We start from the raw sequence: 19,975 nt of genomic DNA on the forward strand, positions 1-19,975 counted from the left end.
AACAGCAAAGCAACCTTTACCAGTAACATCAACCATGCCTAACCAGTCGAAACTGCGTAAATTTCACATTGTCTAATGGACAAAGTACATCACACACATCAAAAAGATCAAGCTTCCTTTATGTTGGTCTCTTCTTCGCTCACCTCAGACAAAACGATCTCTGGGAATTGCAAGACCCTCACCCACATACAAATGTGTCATGCTTCATCATCGGGCTTCCCACACTCTAAACCTTTCTGAGTCCGAAGTGGGCTCTACCACTGTAAGTGAGAGTGAGGGTTTTTTGAAGTGTGGAGTGTGCAAACCAGAGATAAAAATAGGATTGTAAAAGCCTGTGATGTGCTCATAGGGTATAAAACGCAAATAGGTCACTGTTTATCCTGTATAGGATAGAGTAGCATCTAATAATACGGTCCTGCAGGTTAGAACATGAAACTTCACGTCTTGACAAAGGCTGCTGACTCGCAGGACAATTTCAAGTCTGCCAAACATGTTTACGGTAGCATAGGACGATATGGTAATTAGTATCTCTCTTATATAATATGCATTTGATTTTAATCCTATCAGGACGTCCAAGAAGAAAATTGAGTAAGAGTATTTCTGTATAGTTTTAACAGCTCACCTATTTGTATCTCTGGTTTGATTATGTAGTGTGTATTGTGAAGTCATAATCATTGCATTTGGTATGTGAGTTATGTTTTGCATGGTTGTTTTGCAAGTTGTGGATTGCAGTACTTACTATAACTTTAACATTTCCTTCACTTTTCAGTTCAGTTTTAATTCATGCCCATAATTGTACTCGGTAAATTTCTTTTTTTTTTGTCTCTACATTCAAATTCTATGAAAGTATTTCCTAGCTCTCTGTGCTCAGCTAGGCCTAGCTCCCAGACTGTTGCAGGTGGTCATCCTCCATTACATCAGTATTGCAGTACCTCTGGTTATGGGATTCTTAGTGGTCTTGTGGTGGCAATTTAATGCTTCAGCTTTAATTGGCCCTTTAGGGGGGGCCAGAACCCCCACTGTGATCCAACCTCTTTTCCACCTGGAGCGTGCCCTTCCTTCAACCCTTCAAATCCGCCCTAATTGAAACAACAAAGCAATCCTGTCTTACCCACATTCTACTCCTGCTTGCTTTGTGTCCTTTCCTCCTTTCCCTGCTTGTTGCGTCAACCACTCTTAGGCGTGTGCCTTACATCGGGTGCCCAAAACTCCAGAGAGGCTAGAGAAGTCCAGTAATATGCCCTTTCGCCTTGTTACCCCTTGAACCCCCTTGAACCCTTTGTTCAGATTCCCCCAGTTAGCCAATAGATATAGTAAGAGATACATGTTGTGTCTATAAGGCGACGTAAAGAACCTAGGAGTTAGTAATAAACAAACACTAAGGGTACCTTTCCTCTGAAGTCTTTAGATTAAAGAAATACAATATTTCTTAGAACTTTGTGAAACGATACTGCACAAAATGACTTATTTACTTCAAATATTTTTTTTCTTGCAGAAAACTGTGAATCTATATCCATTTCAAGTACACAGTATTGCCCTCTCAACATTTGCATCTTTGATTGGGCCATTTGGAGGTTTCTTTGCCAGCGGATTCAAAAGGGCTTTTAAAATTAAGGTACGGTTAGTCCATGTTCACCTATTTACCTCTATCAGAGATTGCTTTCCCTATTCATAAGACTCCTGCAGCGGGTCTCATACGTTTCCCTGACTTCAATCAAAAAAGCATAGAGATTCTTAGTAAGACTGTTCACCTGAAATAACAGCACAAAGATAATGCAGTGAACCCTTTGTATATTTTCTTTAGAGAAGATTCACATTTTCCTTCAATACACAGGCAGTGTTTGATGCAAAATCTTTACTGTAGGATAAAGCAATCTCCAGTATTGGATCTTTCATATATTCACATGCTTGAATCGTCCCTGTCGTCACAGTAGGAGTCCCACGGTATACATATAAAAGCAGTAGATAAATATTACAATAGGCTACAATGCAATGAAGAGTCACTGCAGTAGCCTATCCATTTTCTTTTGTAAAAAAGAACCAAACTTGAGTAGCAGCCAATCAGGCAATGGCACCATCTATAGCAATCCCTAGAGAGGCTAGGTTCCTCAGCTTTTCAACCACACCTCGTGTGAAAGGGAGTCTCCATGAGCTCTGTTCAGTTTCTTCTTCTTTTTCAAGATTTATTCTCAAAATGTTGGATTCTTCAAATAAATGTTTCTTCAGGTCGTGTGGAACATGCGGAAAAAAGAAGCTGCATGCTGAGGATCCTCCTAAGAACTGTACATACTGTCTCTACCCTCAACATAAGGTAAATGACTGCAAAATTTGTAGGACTTTTTCAACCAAAACCCTTAAAGACAGAGAGGGTAGGTTGTTGATTTGGCTTCAGAGACTTAAGAACAAATCTGATGTCTTCTCTGAGGATGAGCAGAGCGCTACCTCTCAGACCTCTCTGGAAACATCTAAAAGGAGAGAAAGATGCCATGAATCTCCTGAAGTTTCCAAGAAAGAGATTTCAAAAAGGTCTCATCAGGAAGATGCAAGCACCTCAATAAAAGAAAAGCATTCATTTTCTACAGAGGAGAAAAGCCATTCATCACAGAAACATGGCAAACAATCTTCAGACCCTCTATGAAGATTACAGTCTCTAGAAGGCTTATATCTTCGACAGCGTTATCATGTGTGTCCCCGTCGACAGAGAAATAACCATCTGAGATCATTTCACCTACCTTATCGTCAACAACGGATACAACTACGCTGTCGACGACTGTCCCGCCGCCGATGACCCTGCCAGTGACGACCAAGGCCTGTACGTTGTCAACAACGACTCGATCGACGACTTCTTTGTTGGCGTCCTCGTCAATGACGTTGGTTCCCTTGATGACCTCCTCTTCGTCGTGAACGATGGCCATTTTGGCATCATCAACGATAGTGACTGCGATTTCTTCTGCTCCTATTATGTCCTCGTTGATGACTCCGGCACCGCTGCTGTCGACAAAGCTGACAACACTGTACCCCATGCCTGGTCATAAACGACCATCAACGTTGCAAATAATGCCTGCATATCTATTGACGACATTCTCATCGACGACATCGTTGATGAGGCATTTTTTCCAGAATCCGGCAGTGGTTTCACCATTACCACCTTCAACCTTTCTGGAGGAATCTGATGATGATGGGGTGTTTGGTCCTGCTCACAGTCCCTCACAGCTTAATGTGAACTATCAAGATGGTAAGGATGACTGAGGGTTACTGTCAGCAGGAATATCACCAACCACATCCCAAAAATTAAATACATTGAGCCAGTTAGTGAACCCATAGTTCTCCAGTATTAGGGGTGTCTTTCATGGATTCACATGCCTGAATCATTCCCTGTCGTCGGAGTGGGAGTCCCACGGTACATAAAAAAGCAATAATATGCCATAAATATATAGTAAATACCAATAAAAACAAACGAGGAAGTAAAGTAGCCAAAGCTACAGTAGAAAAAACTTCCACACCTATGACTATCCTAGTCATTTTGTATAGTCCAAACTACAGCCAATGGACTTTCTACGCCGTTTCTACACAGTCATCACTACTCTCCTCTGAAATAGAAATGGAGAAGCGATTGCCTCACAAGGAAGTATATTAACTATTGTTTTTATGTTTGGGGAGCTGAGAGAAAACATTAAAGGTTCTACTTCTACTCCGTCTTACCTAATTTTATCCTTTCACTAATCACTCACTTTCACTGCTTTTTTCAGTTGTCATACCACACTGACACCATTCATTAGATAAAAACGCAGGTTCTTCTTACTCTCGTAGTCCTTTTTCCAACTTTTGTGACTGTGTGCACACTAACTCCTGGGTAAGGAGAACCCATATGATGTAAAAGTGGCGGAACAGATTGACAACTAATGGGAAAATTCTCACCTTGGGTATGTGTCTCACGTGAATTTGGTTATATGGTATCACGTGGTGTCACGGAATAATTTAGTTCACAATCCCTCTTCTTGTTATGTCAATGGTAGTTTGTGATTAAAATTAGTTTTTGACTCCTGGATACTTTCTGTGTAAATTATAATATGAACAGGTTGGCCAGATGTCATCTTGAAGCCAAAGAACCAAATCAATTTCAGCACAATAGAACCAGCAATCTAATACGACGAAACAAAAAATGACCATGGTTCCATGCCCAGAAATGAGTTTGCTCATGATCACCCACCCAACACTGACTCCACGGATTGTCACACATCAGACCAGTTTGTTGATGTCAGTCCTCGCACACCGATGCCCACTCGGAGTTGCAATGGTGATTCACATTCTGACTTTGAAGTCACGACTGACAGTCAATGTTTAAGTGGAAGGTTTGGTAGAACATGTAACGATTCCCACTCCGACACAGAATGTGTGTCTGACCCTCACAGGGTCAAGGGAAGGTTTGGCAGAACCATCAACAAACCTAAATGTTATGACGATTTTGTTTGCGAGTAACTGTGCACAGTAATACATTCAGAACGTATTAAGTGTTGAATGCATAGTTGTTTTTTTTAAACATTCGAGAGAGGAAGATGTGTTGTAATGCAATGTGCACGAGCTGCATTCAGCGCATGACATCTGATGCCCACGAGCTCTCCTGGGCGAGCACCCTTTGTTCTTCTCCCCCTCCCATTGGGTCCCTCAACATTCCACCTTCCCATCTTTTGTACTGCCCAACTCCCAACTGTCATCACAGACTGTTCTCCCTGACTGGTACGCCACACTCGTGTGTGGGACTGTATTGAATAAATCCTAAGAACCCTACCTACGAGTTTGCCTCTTCTCTACAGGAGTCAGCGTGGGCTCCGGTAATGGGCGAAAACACAATAGGGGGTTCTGGTCCAATATAGTACGCCCCAAATATCAAACATACATATCAAAGCCTGGTATGTAACTTATACAGCGGGGAGTAGTAAGCGTAACCTCTCTCTGTTCCATGTTATCTCCAAATATCCCCCATATTCCAACCCTTTAGCCACTCCCGGAAACCCTTGGTCACCTTAGCTACTGGGGTAAAAAAAAGATATATATATATATATATATATATTATATATATATATTTTTTTTTAAACCTTTATTTTAGCATTCAGTAGAAATACAATCATGGGCCTACAACCGCGGGGGCCGGCCGCTAGACAAATTAAAATTTGTTAATATCACAGTACGACACAGCTCATCAGCCGACAACCCAAAGGTCCGGCAGCGATTCAGAGTAAAGCTTGTATCGGAATGCATAGTCAGAGTTCAGGATAGGACAGAGGTTTCATTTTATATTATATAAGCGAGGATCAGGTGCCATACAATCAAACGGAAGAAGCGGGGGCAGGGTAAAAAACAGGACATACATGTAATGACCACTATAATGGAAATTTGGCGCCAGAGCATATAGGTCGATACAAAAGAACACACAATATACATTTCCATGTTGCGCCAATACTCAAGGCCTGCCCACCCACAAATCATGATATCATGAAAGCGAAAGCACGAAGTACAAGCAAACGATAAGAATCCAAATGATTCGTAGTTATACTGACCCTACAAAAAGAAAGAGAAAGAAGGAAGCCCATGGAAAATAAAAAGGGCAAACAAAAAACCTTCAGCCCCCCACCCTTCACCCTTGCAAATGGCTGCAGCCTAACCCCACTAGCAGCGTGCCTGTTGTCCCTAACAACTAAAACCCCAAAGGTAGGAAAAAGAAGAGCGGAGGAAGGCCTATCCATGTGGGCTCCCAGCCCCTTTAAACCCCCGCCTGAAACAGCCACCCCCTATCAGTAAAAGGTAACCTTATGACAGCAATGTAGAGAAATTAGAGGGTACCGTGAGTCACCGCCCAGCCTCTTAGAGCAAACAGTTGCAGGTCCAACACTTATAAAAGCCATGCCAACCCATCCCGATCCAGCCGATCTTAACCTTGGCCCTTCCGAACAAAAACACGAACCCCTTCCAGCGAGACCCAGAGGCACACAAGAAGCAATAGAGAAGAGAAGAGTCAGCAGAAATCGGCCCATGGCTACCAGCAGGCAGTGAGTCCTCAAGAACCGTAGATGCAGACGAACTCTCCCTCCGAGTTGAACAGTCCCAATGTGTCTTGAACAGGAGTCGTAGCGTCGCCAGGAAAGGAGAAGATGACCACAAAAAAGATGGAAAGTCACAGACAAAAGTCTCCGGGAGGGGAACGCCTGACGATATCTCCAAAGCCGGCAATAATGAAAAGTTCAGCAATACCATGCCATCCTCGGGAACACCGTCTACCAGGGCACCATCCAATGATTCCATTACTCGTTTCTTCACGGGGTCCTCGCACGGAGTCAAAATGGCCGCGTTTTGAATGGCTACAGAATCCCGTTTCAACAATAAGGCCGGGCCCGGTTCCACCAGGAGAATTTCAGATAGGCGCGAGTCCAACTCGCTCAGCAAAGTATCCACATGTGAGCGGAATGCCCAAAGTTCTGCCAGTATTAACCGCAGCGATGGTTCATGCACCGTTCGATCCATAATCTCGTGTTCGGTATCAATCATTATCACCTCCCCGGGTGATTCCGGCACCCACGGGGGGGGGATAGGCAGGATCTCGAGCGTGCAATTGCGAATGGTGACCAGTCTTTGTTCGCAACCACGGTCAACCCAGTTAAGGCCGCGGGCCGTTGACCCCGAACCATCGAACCCCGGCGGGAGCAAACCGGGGCCGCGGGACGGGGGGCCCCCACCCGCTGCCAGCAGCACGCAGACTCACTTCTCCGTTGATACTGAGCAATGAAGACGATCGCCACCAAATCCGGGCTGAAACAAAGCCTCCACTCCGGTCGACCGGGCCCAGCCTGAGTCTCCTGGCCGATGTTATTGCACTACAGCTCGGCTGTGAAAGTACTCCAGGCCCCGGCTTCACCGCTGGAGCAGGCTGCAAACTTACACTCGATGTAACTCCGTCAAACAAGCTGATAAAAGTTTCCGGATTTCACCATCGGAGTGCGGGACAGTTCATGCACACAGAGACTAGGCGTTAAGTCAGGATAACATGCAGGATATTGTGGCGGGTTACGAGGGTCCACGGAGCCGGGAGCCTAAGCAGCCATCTTGCTTGCTGACGTAGCTGCTCCCTTTACTGGGGTAATATTAAGCGGTGGGATCGATCTAACCATCCCTAAATCAGACACACACTTAAACCCACCACCCCAACATTACACTGGAGGTGTCCAGCTCAGAGAGGTCTTTTGATAGGCCGTGAAAAAACTGAATCTGATCGTGGTTTGGTGCATAAATGCTCCAGAGTGTGAGTTCCTACCCATTATCCTCCCCTGGAGCAGGACATATCTACCCTCTGGATCTGTGAGGACCTTACTCACTTCAATGAGGGCACCTGCTCTAATTCATATAAGGGCTCCCCTAGAAAATGCAGAGTATGGGATAGTGTACAAGTGTCCCCACCATCTGCGTCTAAGTCGTGTGCTCTCTTCCAGGGTTAGGTGTGTTTCCTGGAGCACTGCTACCTGTACATCCCGGTGTATGAGATATCTGTGTATTTGATGTCTTTTGGACATTGACCCCCACAATTTCCCAACAATTAACTCCCTTTCCCCTGGGCAGCTCCGCTGTGCATTAGTAGCACTTTAAAAGATACAGACATTCCACTGGTTCACTGTCCTTGTGGTCTAATAGGGTGATTAAATAGTTTCTTAACCCTTTCGATGCTGATGACGAGCTCGTCATCACCCACGGGTGTCGTGTGCTGATGACGAGCTGAGCTCGTCATGAATAAATGGCATCCTGAATTTTTCAGCCCAGGACGGGAAAACTGCCAGCAGCCATGTGGTTAAAGGCCTGTTCAGCGTCTTTCCTCTAATTAAGGCACCCCCCCCCCATCTTAGCAGCTCAACAGTGTTTGCACAACTGATGAAGACACCATTCAAACCCATCCACAAAGCAGAGATGTGGAAATTGGTATTGTTGTTGTCCTTTACATCAGCAAGGAGGGTGAGCGAAATGCAAGCCTTCACATTTAAAGTGCCTTTCCTACAGTTCAAGGACACTTGTATGGTTCTCAGATCCAATCCCAGATTCATTCCCAAAGTTCCGTTTAGATTTTCATCTAAACAAACCTATTGTCATGAGGCCCTTCTTTCCGAATCCACAAACAGCAGTTGAAAGATCATTGCATACATTAATCGTTAAAAGATTATTGAAATTCTATCTGCATCGCACTAAACACTTCAGGAAGACAGACCAACTGTTAGTAGCATATGTGGCTCAACTTAAGGGTTTACCAGTTTTCAAGCCAACTATAGGTCAATGGATTTCAGCGGCTGCCCAGCTCGGTCCCTGCAAAGCTGGAAGACCCTTTGCAGACAAAATCCAAGCGCATTCTACCCGGGTGGTTTCCACTACAACCACTCAGTTTGCTGGTGTGGCTCTGGATGGAATATGTCAAGCGGTCACATGGAAAAACAGACATATACGTTCAAGCAACATTACTGCCTGGAATCATCAGAGCACAGTGATGCGGCTTTGGGACAAGCAGTGTTACACCATTCCAATATGGTAAGCCTGTTTTCAATTCTATTATCCCACCTTTCACTACTGTGCCATTATTATGATTGTACAAATACTGTAATTGCTAACTGTTCTCGTTCAAACATGTGAATCAATGAAAGATCCAAATCTGGAGAAGAAAATAAGTTACTTACCTGCAATTGTAGTTCTCCAGTATTGGTATATTTCCTAGATTCACATACAACCCACCCTCCTCCCCGTGGAGTCCCCCCTTATTGTTATGGGATTACCTGCACCACTAGTGCTTGAAATTCTGAGGGAAGAAGCCAGAGGGGAGTTTTGCCTGATTGGCTGAAGTTTCGTTCCTTTTAATGATGTGGATAAGTTATTGAAGCAAATGTTTTATAGCCTTTGCAGGCTATTTGTAGTATACTATACTGCTTTACTATCTTACCGCGGAACTATCACTTTGACATCAGGGAATAATTCAAGCATGTGAATCTATGAAAGATACCAATGCTGGAGAACTACAGTTACAAGCAAGTAACTTATTTTCTTATTTGTTATCATAGGATATGGCGATCTTCTCCAAGATTTAATTCAAAATAGATTTACTTGACTTGCATTGTGCTTTATTCCTTTAGTAGTACCTTCCAGATGCAGATCTACTTAGTTATTATCAATATGTTGGTCAGTTTAAGTGTTCAGAATAAATTCAGTGGCCCACTGCTGTAACATTTCACCTTTTCATTCCTGAATTATGTTGTATATGGTGATGTGTTGAAAATGCAACATGGTATGAAACGTTCTTTTTTTTCTTTTGCCCTGTGTGACCAAATGAGCCAAGCTCCACATCAATAAGTCATTTTAGGTCTGGCAGAGAAATCGCTTAAGTGGTATCAGCTACATCATGTAAATGAAAACACATATATATACACAGAGGACTTTGGGGTCAGCCATCTTCATTTGTTGGTCTGTTCACTTGTTGCTCACATGTTGCTTCCCCCCACCACAGCATACTGTTTGCGTAAGTCAGTTAGACCACTTCAGAAATGTTCTTACTTGCACAGCGAGTAATGGCATATTGATTGATCGCATTTGCACATCTACCTAAAAAGGACACTTCAGTCCTAGGTCTGGTGGACCAATTCTTTGTCCATGTTTTTTCCTTTCCATTCGTTAGCCCTTTTTTAGGTCTCGTCTACATCGATTTGCCTTTTAGCCCAAAAACGTGCACGCTTTGCATTGCTTTTAATGGCAACGCGTGCTCGTTTGGCGATTTCTCTTGCGGGAGCGAGCTTTGGCAACATCTGTTTGTAATTAACTTGCAAACAGTTGGTGCCCCTGCTCGCACCTTCAAGGGCAGAGCTTTGTGGGGCTGTGTGTGTCTGTTTAGGTCTCGCCTGAGCCAACGTGGTCACGTTAATTTGAAACATATGGGCAAACGCAGCGCTTTCAGTTTCGGTTAAATTACCAATGCAATTTTAAAAAATATACTACCTCTTATCTTATTGTACTGTTTCTTTCCTCTTTCATGGCAGTTGAGATCTAGCCTTGCTTGTAAATAAAAACTGTAAATACAGCCTAATTCATCTGTAAATCAGCCTTCTTCATTTTTTAGGCTTCACAGGATCACAGATCGAAGATTGCACATAATTATATAACAAGAATCCATGCATGATCCGTTGTGATATGCACATATTTTGAGCTTCACCAATACTTGTTTTTTTTGGGGGAAAACACAAGCCGCTTCCATCACTCTGACATTCTTTTTAAATTAAGCTTTGAGGGGGCGTGCCTGAGTAACAGTGTTCGCTCTGAGCTCCGCCTCCTCTATGTCACAAGGGGACAGATGCGGCACACTACGGGCCCCTGCATGGCCTGACCCCCGCTGAGGATCTATCGGTGACTGGTGGGTGGCCCTATTTGAGGCCCCATCCCTTCTTGACAATGTGGAGCGACTGTCTGGTGCAGCTGGCTGTGCCTCTCAGCATGGTGGCCGCCGCTGCTTTTTAACCTAGAGGAATCTGCTATGCCACAGGTGACACCCAGGGGCACTAGCATTGCATGGACGGCCTCACTTCACTAATAAAAGGAGCAGTGCCCTGACAGAGCCCATCACCCTGTTGTGGCGGCACTGCCCGACTCCCCACAGCGTTGCAGACGTATCCATGGGGCCGGAGCTTGGGGACTGCGTGCAGCTGCGAATGTGTTGGCCTTGCGGGGTGGAAACCTGGTGCCTCTGACCATAGCCCTGGCAATCCACCTTCTCCCCTCCCATGACAAGACACGCTGTGGAGCCCAGGTTAGCGGTACTGTAGTGGTGAGTGTGAGAAGTTGGCCTGATATATGATGCTCACTAGTTCTAGTGATCACCTTGTATCAGTCCTAACAACCCTTATGGTGATTGGTTGTAAGTCAACCTTATAGACCAGCTATCCTAATGGTAGCATGGACAAAGCAGTCTTAGGCTAAACTCTTTTGGCATGTGAAGCCAGCTGTTTTACCACATATAACCCCTTGAATGCCAAATGAAAGGACAGCACACAGGTTATGAAAATAAACAAGATATTACTAACAAAACACCTCTGAACTCTTTATGAGATTAGAGGGCTAAGCACATAACAAGACTCTTAAGAAAAATACGTTAAGTTGCACAAATTCCAATGGTGCCCTAGGGGCATGACAAACCATATACTAAGTAAATGGTATAAGGATATCGATAGAAGGAATGGAGCTGTCCAGAGGATGTAGGACCGCTGGGACTACACTACCCTAACCGTAGGTAAGTAGCAGGAGGCCCACGGGCGCGTGTGCAGAGTGTGAACTCACACGCGAGATGCGGGACAAAGTCAATGGACAGTACAAATTAGGAAAAGGTAAGTAAAAGACAGTTCTGACTAGTTAGGACTAAAACGACTGGATACCTGGACACTACGAGAGTCGATCTACCCTTGAGCACCGAAATGCTCTCGTTATCTCACCCACGGGCTGCAGGTGCATAGGTGTGAAAGTGTGTTGGGTTTCCGCGTCGAAGTCTATGGAGCCTTGAAGGAAGATGCTGCAGGCAACCAGGAGGAAGCTGTCCGGAGCGATACAAGGGTGGATCGAGGAAGATGAAGACATGAAAGCAGAGGGGACAATGTTCAAAGTCACTAGCCAGTGACCGGAGTGGAACCAGGAAGGAACCAGATGCTGTTGTCGCGATCAGGTGAAGAGTGGACGCTTGACTCTTCAGCCACGTGGACCAGGAGGTGTCTTAGACTACCAGGATGGAGGCACGAGCTGTCCCACGCAGGCTCTCGCTGTCGGCGGTGTTGGTTCCGGATTCGGCATCAACAGGCCTTGACAAATGCAACCCACGCGGTGAGTGAAAAAGGCGTCTGGTGTGGACCAGGAGGGTCCGGGGTGCTTCTCCTTTGCAGGGAAGCAAGGGCCAGTCTGGAGCAACCAGACCAGCGATGTAGATTTCATGGATCGTCGTCTACGTCACTAGCCAGCCGGCAAGTGACCAGACAACGCGTCGAGCAGCAATCAAGCAAAAGGGCCCCACGCAGATCTCGTGGATACTGGAGGGCTGATCTTCTGTGCAGGAGCTGCTCGGGGCTGGGGCTTCTCAATCCCCAAAGCACTTTCTCGAGGATGCCTCTGAAGTCGTGCTGGAAGCGAAGTGCAGTTTCTTCAAGATGGCCGGTCCCACGTGTCTCGTCGCACCCACGGATCTCAGCTGTGCTGCAGATGTAGGTAGAGGTCGGAGAGGTCTGGAAGTCCGGATCTCGTCGGGCTCTGAAGTCTGGTTGCAGGCAGGAAGGACGACAAAGTGAACCGCTAGGACGCTTGATGGTGCCTGCTTGTGCAGGGTGGTCACTCCTTGGCCACAAGGGAGATTTTCTTCAGTCTTCTGTGGAGCAGAACGTCTAAGTCCAGAGTTTCTTCTTGTAGATTCAATTCAGGATAATCTAATTTGGAATGGGACCATCTCCTACCTTTATTCGCCTAAAGGGGGCTGTACTATGACTAGGTCCCTCCTATGGGTGGGACCAGGAAGGGGAGTGGTTACACCCCCTATCCTTTGTCCGGTTTCGCACCAGAGCTGGGGCTGGAGTGCCCCAGCAACTGGTTTGAACCGGGGTATGCACAGGGACACCTTGTGCGCCCCAGGCATGTCTCATTCCTTTCAGCCTGTCCTACCTCAATACACAATATCCTGTCTGGGGTGGTGCTAGCACCTCCCAAGGCAGGAAACTTTGTCCAGGCCTCCCTCGCTGGAAGGACTCCCAGCAGCAGGAGGTCAGACTTGTGTCTGTGGTAGCAGCATCCATTTTGTGATGCTGAGACTTGAGTTAACTTTAACCGGTGTTCACAGTTACATACATGTCGTGTCCCTCTAAAAGGGTGGAATGCTACCCCCGTCGCCAGAACTGGCGAGGGGGTAGTATTCCAATTCGTATGACACCTTACTCAACATGTTTTGATAATGCTATGTCAAAGTTGGCAATAACCACGAGGATTATAATGCACATAAGAGTATATAGTATAGCGTTATCATGGAAACAGTTAAAGGACTTGGTTCCGAAAGCTGCAGACAGGCTCAGCTCATGCTAGAGCACCATCTCACATATTTCCAAGCACTCTGCCTCCAGGATTGTTAAGGCCTGCCATAGGAGTGACTTATAGGAGTATATGTGTCCATTTTAGGGTTAGATATAGGTATACTATATCTAAAGCAAAGGGTGATTACACCACCTTGCCCCAGCTGTGTTACCAGCCAGTTGTGTCTGTTTGGATGGCCAGCCAGGGGTGGCACAATACATGCTGCAGCCCCTGGTAGGCCTTGGGTGCACTTATGCCCTGGGTACCTTTGGTACACTGTACAAGGTCTTACAAGAGTGACCCAATACCAATTGGTAAATGCACCTAAGGTACATGGATGTCAATTTAGAGAGAGAACAGCTAGGCTGTGGGTCTGATTAGCAGGCCCACAGCCAGGGAAAGTCGTAAACCAGTGAAGCAAAACGCAAAAATCTGGGGTGACCATAGGATTGCAGACCCTTCTCTCCTACAGAGAGGACAGGCCGAAGCTGCAAGATATATGCGGAGGGCTGGTGCTGGACCTTCCTCCTTGGAAGTAGATTGGCCTGGTGTCCCGATCAAGTCAGTGCACCTGAATGTCTGAATGTCTGATGCACACCTTTATTTTGAATTCTCTGGACCTTGGAACACACAGTGGTGGGCTCTCCCGTGTAACTAAAGAACTCCATAGCCAACATAGTCTTACTGGGGGGGGGGGGCTGGTGAGACACTGCTCGTACTCCCTGAAACGCCTGAGCCCTTTCACCACCTCCAAATGGGGAATATCCATCTGAGACGCACTTGAGGGCCCTTCGTGGGATATGCCTTACTGACCATGAGGTATGCAGTTCCTGCAAAAAGTGCAAACAGTCATGAAGCCAAAAAAACACACTAAAGCGCAGTGAGCTTGACGGGCTCCTTCTGCTCCGGGGATCCACAACCTTGGGGAGCCGCGTATTATGCTTGCTCTGCAGGGTGCCCCATTTAAAAAAATGGGGTTTACCCAAGGTTAGTCCTGGACCTTGGCACTATGTGATACAAAAGACAATGGTCCTAGAACCTTATTTCTGTAGTAGGGGATCTCTGTGTATAGTCATAATCTAGTGAATAGTCCCGCCCATGTGCGTGGACCCCGGAGCAATCAAAAATAATCTCTTAAGGTGTCGAAAAATGCAAAACTGCACAGACACTTAAGAGAGAATTAAAGACAGATAATGCAGCCTATATCACCAGGCTACACTGTCCAGTACTTCAACTAGAAATCCCACCAAAAAATCCACAAACCGCAAAGTCTGTCCAGATTTCCCTTGCTTTAGCAGCAAAAACCCTCTGGAATGATAGAGAGGAAGGCATGGACAGACAAGCCCCATAGGCTGTCATTATGTGGCTCAGAACAGGATACTGTGCCTTTAAGAGAACTTTCCAGAACTTCACAGTATCCCAGAATGCACTGCAGGTCCCTTTTACTTTCAGTTCTTTTTTCCGGCTCCTGCTAGCAGAACCCTGGAGCATTGAGCTCTCCCTTTTGAAGGGTTTATTGGATTTTGTGCACTTTTGGTGTTTAAAAGTGTTTCAGTTTGTGTGCTTGGTGTTTTTCTTCACTTCTGTGTATTTGTTCAGGCTTTTTAGGGCTCTAAAATGCCTGCTCTCTTCGACAAGTGCCCAGAATGTGCATGGAAGAAGTCCAAGTCCGATCCACACGACATCTGCATCCTCTGTCTCCCTGCTGCACATGCCCCTGAGGAATGTGACATCTGCTAGTACTTTCAGCAAGGACCCTGAGTCAAAGGCTGAAGAGCAGGCTGCAAGGCCTAGAGGAGAGACGACTGCAGGCTGCAGGTGGGTCTGGGCAGGCTGGGAAGGCTCCCTCTGCCCCTGCTGAGGCCTCTGGGGGGCTCCCCAGAGGCAGGAAGCCCAGCAAACGGTCCCGGTCTCCATCGGCGTCGATTGCATCGACGTCGAGAGGGATGAGGACGGTGTGTTCCCCATCTCCCCAGGCCTCCGTGTCGAGACGGCGTGGAGGATCGACGTCGAAGGAACTGGGTAGGCCGCCGTCGAGATCACCGTCGACTGAGTCTTAGTCGTCGACGTCAGTGTCGAGCCATCGACATCGGAGAGAGAGCGGCAGGCGTCGGTGCTCGCCGCCAAGGCGATACCGCCGGTTGCCGTCGAGAAGACGATCGGTGTCGAGGGGATCCTCGACGTCGAGGACCTCGAGAAAGCGGTCGGCGTAGAGAAGGAGTCGACGCTCGTCGTCAAGGACTGGACGTTCGATGTCGCAGAGGTGGCGTTCGGCGTCGAGGAAGAAGCGTTCGACGTCGCGGAGGCGGCGTTCGACGCCGGAGAGGAGACGCTCGACGTCGCGGAGGCGACGTTCGACGCCGGAGAAGCGACGCTAGGCATCGAGAAAAAAGAGATTAGCGTCTCGGAGGCTTTCCAACTCTCCTAAGCCGCGCAGAAGGAGTTCTGGCGCCAGAAGTCTTGCTGGATCTGGGGGAGGACGCCGGAGACAGCGATCACCGACTGGAGGGGCTGGTTCGCAGTCCCCTCCCCCAAAGAAGTCACCGGGCTCGGTGTACTCAGTGGTTTATACACCGCCTCGGCCGAAGACGCCCCCACCTCCTCCACCTCTACCTAAGGAGGCTCCTCCCAGCAATCCTCCTTTTCCGCCATCGCTGCCACGGCCCCCACCACCTCCGCCTCCTCATGACGTCCCTCGGCCGGACGTACCTCCTGTTGTTCCGCCGAGGTCGGTGTCGCTGCCTCGCTACCCTACACCGCCTAAGAGGACGCCTAAGCGGAAGCCCCTGGATAGGCCACTGAAGACACCTCCGCGGAGGCCTGTGGAGTGTCCACAAACTGGGAGGTCGCGATCTCGTTCCAGGAGGAGGGAGCGATCGCGGAGTCACAACAGGTCATCGACGCGGTCGAGACGACGCCACAGGAGGCGCAGGTCCCGTTCGTATACGGGGTCTTCAGAGACCAGGGACTATTCACCGACGTTGTCGGGGCCTCCGGGGACAAGGGTGTCACCGGTTGACGATCTTGTGTCCTTCCATGATGTCCTGTTGAGGGGTGCAGCGAAGTTGGGCATCTCGTTGACGATGCCCACGCTCAAAACATCCGTGATCTTCGAGACACTGCACCAGAAACATCTGTCTCGGCCATTACTACCGCTGGTGCCGGGCTTGGACCTGTTCCTCACCCCGGCGGTGACTAAGGCGGCCTCCTCGAGACTCCAGAAGAAGTACCGGGCTCCCGACTCGGATCCGCCTTTTCTGAGGGTGGATCCTCCGCCAGACTCGGTGATAGTGACGGCGGCTCGAAGCAGCACGCCACCACTCCGTCATCCACAGTCCCACCAGATAAGGAATCTAGATGGCTGGACTCGGCGGGTAGGAAGGTCTGTGGGACATCGGCGACTTCCATGAAGGCGGCGAGTGCCACTGCCTTATTAGGGCGGTATGACCGTGCTTTCTGGGAATCCCTCCAGCAGTTTGTAGAACACCTGCCTCGTGACAAAAGAGAAGATTTCCAAGAGGTGGTGAATGAGGGGATGTTGGTGGCGAATCAGGTCTTCAGTGCTGCAGCCGATTCTTCTCTCCTGGTTACTGCCATGGAGTTAACCACCGACGACACGCCTGGCTCCGCCTCACGTTGCTGAAGCCTGACACATAACAAATGGTTGCCAATTTACCGTTCTCTGGCGAAACCCTGTTTGGAAAACATGCAGATGACGAAATGGCCCGCATGAAGGCGGAGGCCGAAACGCTCACGGCTGTGGGTCTGGAAAAGCCCAAGGATACCAAGAAATCTTACTGCCCGTTCCAGAGACTGTTCGGTGGACAGGGCAGAGGGCGTGGCCAGACTTCGGGACAGCAGCAGCAACAACAGCAGCACTTCCGAAGACCTTTCCAGAAGTGCCAGAAAGGTAGATGCGGCCAACAGTCGGCAGCAGCGACCAAAGGCCCGGCCGGGTCTAGGCGCTGAGCGTTTACTTCCCCTGCATCCGTTACCCACTCCAGTGGGGGGAAGCGTTCAAATTTTTCTGGCAGAGTGGAGAAAAATTACTTGGGACAAGTGGATGCTGAATATTGTTTGCAATGGATACAGTCTTCGGTTCACCAGCCCGCCTCCATCAATTCCTCCAGTCGGCTCGCAGTTTCAGCTGCGCGAGCTCCAGGCAGAGGCCGATATCCTGTTAAGGAAAAGGGCGATAGAAGGCGTACCACTGTCTCAAAGAGGAAGAGGTCTGTACTCCCGGTTCTTCCTAGTTCACAAGAACGAGTTCAGGCCCATTCTGGATTTGCGACAGGCAAACAAGTGGATTCGCAGAGAGAAGTTTTGCATGCTGTTGTTGCATCAGATTTATCCTTAGTTGTAACAGGGAGACTGGCTATGTGCTATAGACCTACAAGATGTGTACTTTCATATGCCAATTGCACACAAACACCGGAAGTTCCTGCGATTCCAAGTCGGCGCCAATCATTATCAGTACACAGTACTGCCATTCGGACTGAAGTCTGCGCCCAGAACATTCTCGAAGTGCCTGGCAGTGGTAGCAGCATACCTAAGGAAGAACAAGGTGTTTGTCTACCCGTACCTGGACGATTGGTTGATCAAGGCCTCCTCCTTCTCGGAAGCTCTAGCAGACTTCCAGAAGACGTGCGTTCTCTTGAACAAGCTGGGGTTGCACGTCAACATGTCCAAGTCTGTCCTGACTCCGGTCCAATGCATTCAGTACTTGGGAGCTTCCATCAATACGCTGTCAGCAAGCATGTCTCCTTCGGAGGAGCGACGATTATCACTCCTTCGGAAGGCTCAGACCCTTATGACCGCTCCATCTACAACAGTGAGGACGGTGTCTTCTCTACTGGGATCAATGGTCTGTTCTATCTTCCGAACGCCACACGCACGACTGCAAATGAGACCTTTGCAGGAGTGCTTGGAGGATCAGTGGGATCAGGGGAAAGGGTCTTGGGACGACAAGATACGACTGTCTCTGCATGCTCTTCAGTCTCTGAAGTGGTGGTGTTCAGCGGAGAATCTCCTCCGAGGGGTTCCCTTCCAAAAGGACATTCCCACTCAGACTATTGTGACGGATGCTTCTCTCCACGGCTGGGGGGCGCATTCCGGAGACTTACAGATTCAAGGAACGTGGTCCCCGACGTAGTCCACGTATCACATCAATTTCCTGGAACTCAGAGTTGTTCACTTGGCACTGAAGGCCTTTCATCCATCCTTCCAGACCAACTCTTTGCTTGTACAGACGGACAATACGACCACGATGTATTACCTCAACAAGCAGGGGGGCTCGAGATCACGCACTCTGTCGCAGGAGGCGCAGGCGATCTGGCAATGGCTTCTGGCCAGAGGACTGACGATTACGGCTACCCATCTACCAGGTGTGCAGAATGTTCAGGCGGACGCACTGAGCAGACTGATTCAGGAAAACCCCGAATGGGTCATAAACGGCGAAGTACTAGAAGTCTTCGCAAGGTGGGGGACTCCAGACGTAGATCTGTTCGCCACCGCCGAAAACAGCAAATGCCGAGACTTCGCCTCCAGGTACTACCAGCAGGGGACGCTGGGGAATGCGCTATGGATCAACTGGTCGAACAGCTTTCTGTACGCTTTTCCACCCATTCCCCTGATTCCGGCGGTGCTCATCAAGCTGTCCCAGTCCAGGGTGCGGATGATCCTGATTGCCCCGGAATGGCCCAGGCAGTGGTGGTTCAAGGACCTGCTTCACCGGTCTCTCCTTCCTCACATACGGCTGCAGTGCAGGCCGGACCTTCTCACGAAGTTCGGGGGGCAGATGTTACACCCCAACCTCTCGTCTTTGAGTTTGGCAGCATGGCTCCTGAGATAGTGCAATATGGCCATTTGAATCTACCTGAAGATTGCCCGGACATACTGAAGGAGGCTAAGCGCCCTTCCACTCGGACTTCCTATGCTTACAAGTGGAAGAGGTTTTGCATCTGGTGCAAGTCTAAGAATTATGACCCGACGACGTGTAAGGAAGATGTCATCCTTCTGTATCTTCTGCATCTGGCGCAGTCTGGCCTTAATGTCCATTCCATTAAGGTTCATCTTGCTGTGCTGACTGCCTACAGGAAATGCCCTTCACAGACTTCCTTCTTTCAGATCCCTGTGATCAAAGATTTTTTGGAAGGCTTGAAGAAAGTGTTCCCTCCTGTCGGGCTTCCTTCGCCTTCATGGGAATTGAATGTGGTGCTGTCCAGATTGGTGAAGGAGCCTTTTAAACCTATTCATAAGGCTTCGTTGCAGCACCTGTCCTGGAAGGCGGCGTTCCTCGTGGCCATTACATCGGCCCGCAGGGTGAGTGAAATTCAGGTGTTGTGTTGCCTGGAACCTTATACTGTATTTCATGCTGCTAAGGTTGTTATGCGTACTCACCCTAAATTTCTTCCCAAGGTTATTTCTGATTTTCATGTCAACCAGACCATAACTTTGCCTACGTTTTTTCAGAACCCTTCATCTCCAGCGGAAAGGTGTCTCCATTCCCTGGATGTTAGGAGGGTGTTGAAATTTTATCTGGATAAAACCAAAGATATTCGTAGGTCTGACCAGTTGTTCATTAATTATGGATCAGTCAGGACGGGTCTTGCTACCTCTAAGCAGTCCATCTCTAGGTGGATTGTGTCCTGCATACAATTATGTTACCAAAAGGCTAATAAGACCTTAGGAGGTAAGCCTAAGGCTCATTCCACCAGGGGAAAAGCTGCCACGACGGCTTTGCTCCGTAACGTGCCGATTGCTGAAATCTGCAAGGCAGCCACTTGGAAGTCGGTTCATACCTTTGCTAAGCATTACTGCCTGGACTCTGACGCCAGGGCAGACGCTCAGGTTGGGCAGGCTTTGCTGCGGA

The 19,975-nt window shown here is 48.2% G+C and overlaps 1 protein-coding gene across 1 annotated transcript in view; it reads left to right on the forward strand.

Moving 5' to 3' along the window:
• CDS1 (CDP-diacylglycerol synthase 1) overlaps positions 1–19,975 on the forward strand; it is a 955,907-nt gene that overhangs the window by 838,121 nt on the left and 97,811 nt on the right. Inside the window, exon 11 of the mRNA XM_086961872.1 lies at positions 1,496–1,615. Coding sequence (XP_086817998.1) covers positions 1,496–1,615 — 120 coding nt within the window. The remainder of the gene's footprint in view (positions 1–1,495; positions 1,616–19,975) is intronic.

The sequence above is a fragment of the Lissotriton vulgaris genome, chromosome 3_1, assembly GCF_964263255.1.
Source record: "Lissotriton vulgaris chromosome 3_1, aLisVul1.2, whole genome shotgun sequence".
NCBI classification, from domain to species: Eukaryota; Metazoa; Chordata; class Amphibia; order Caudata; family Salamandridae; genus Lissotriton; species Lissotriton vulgaris.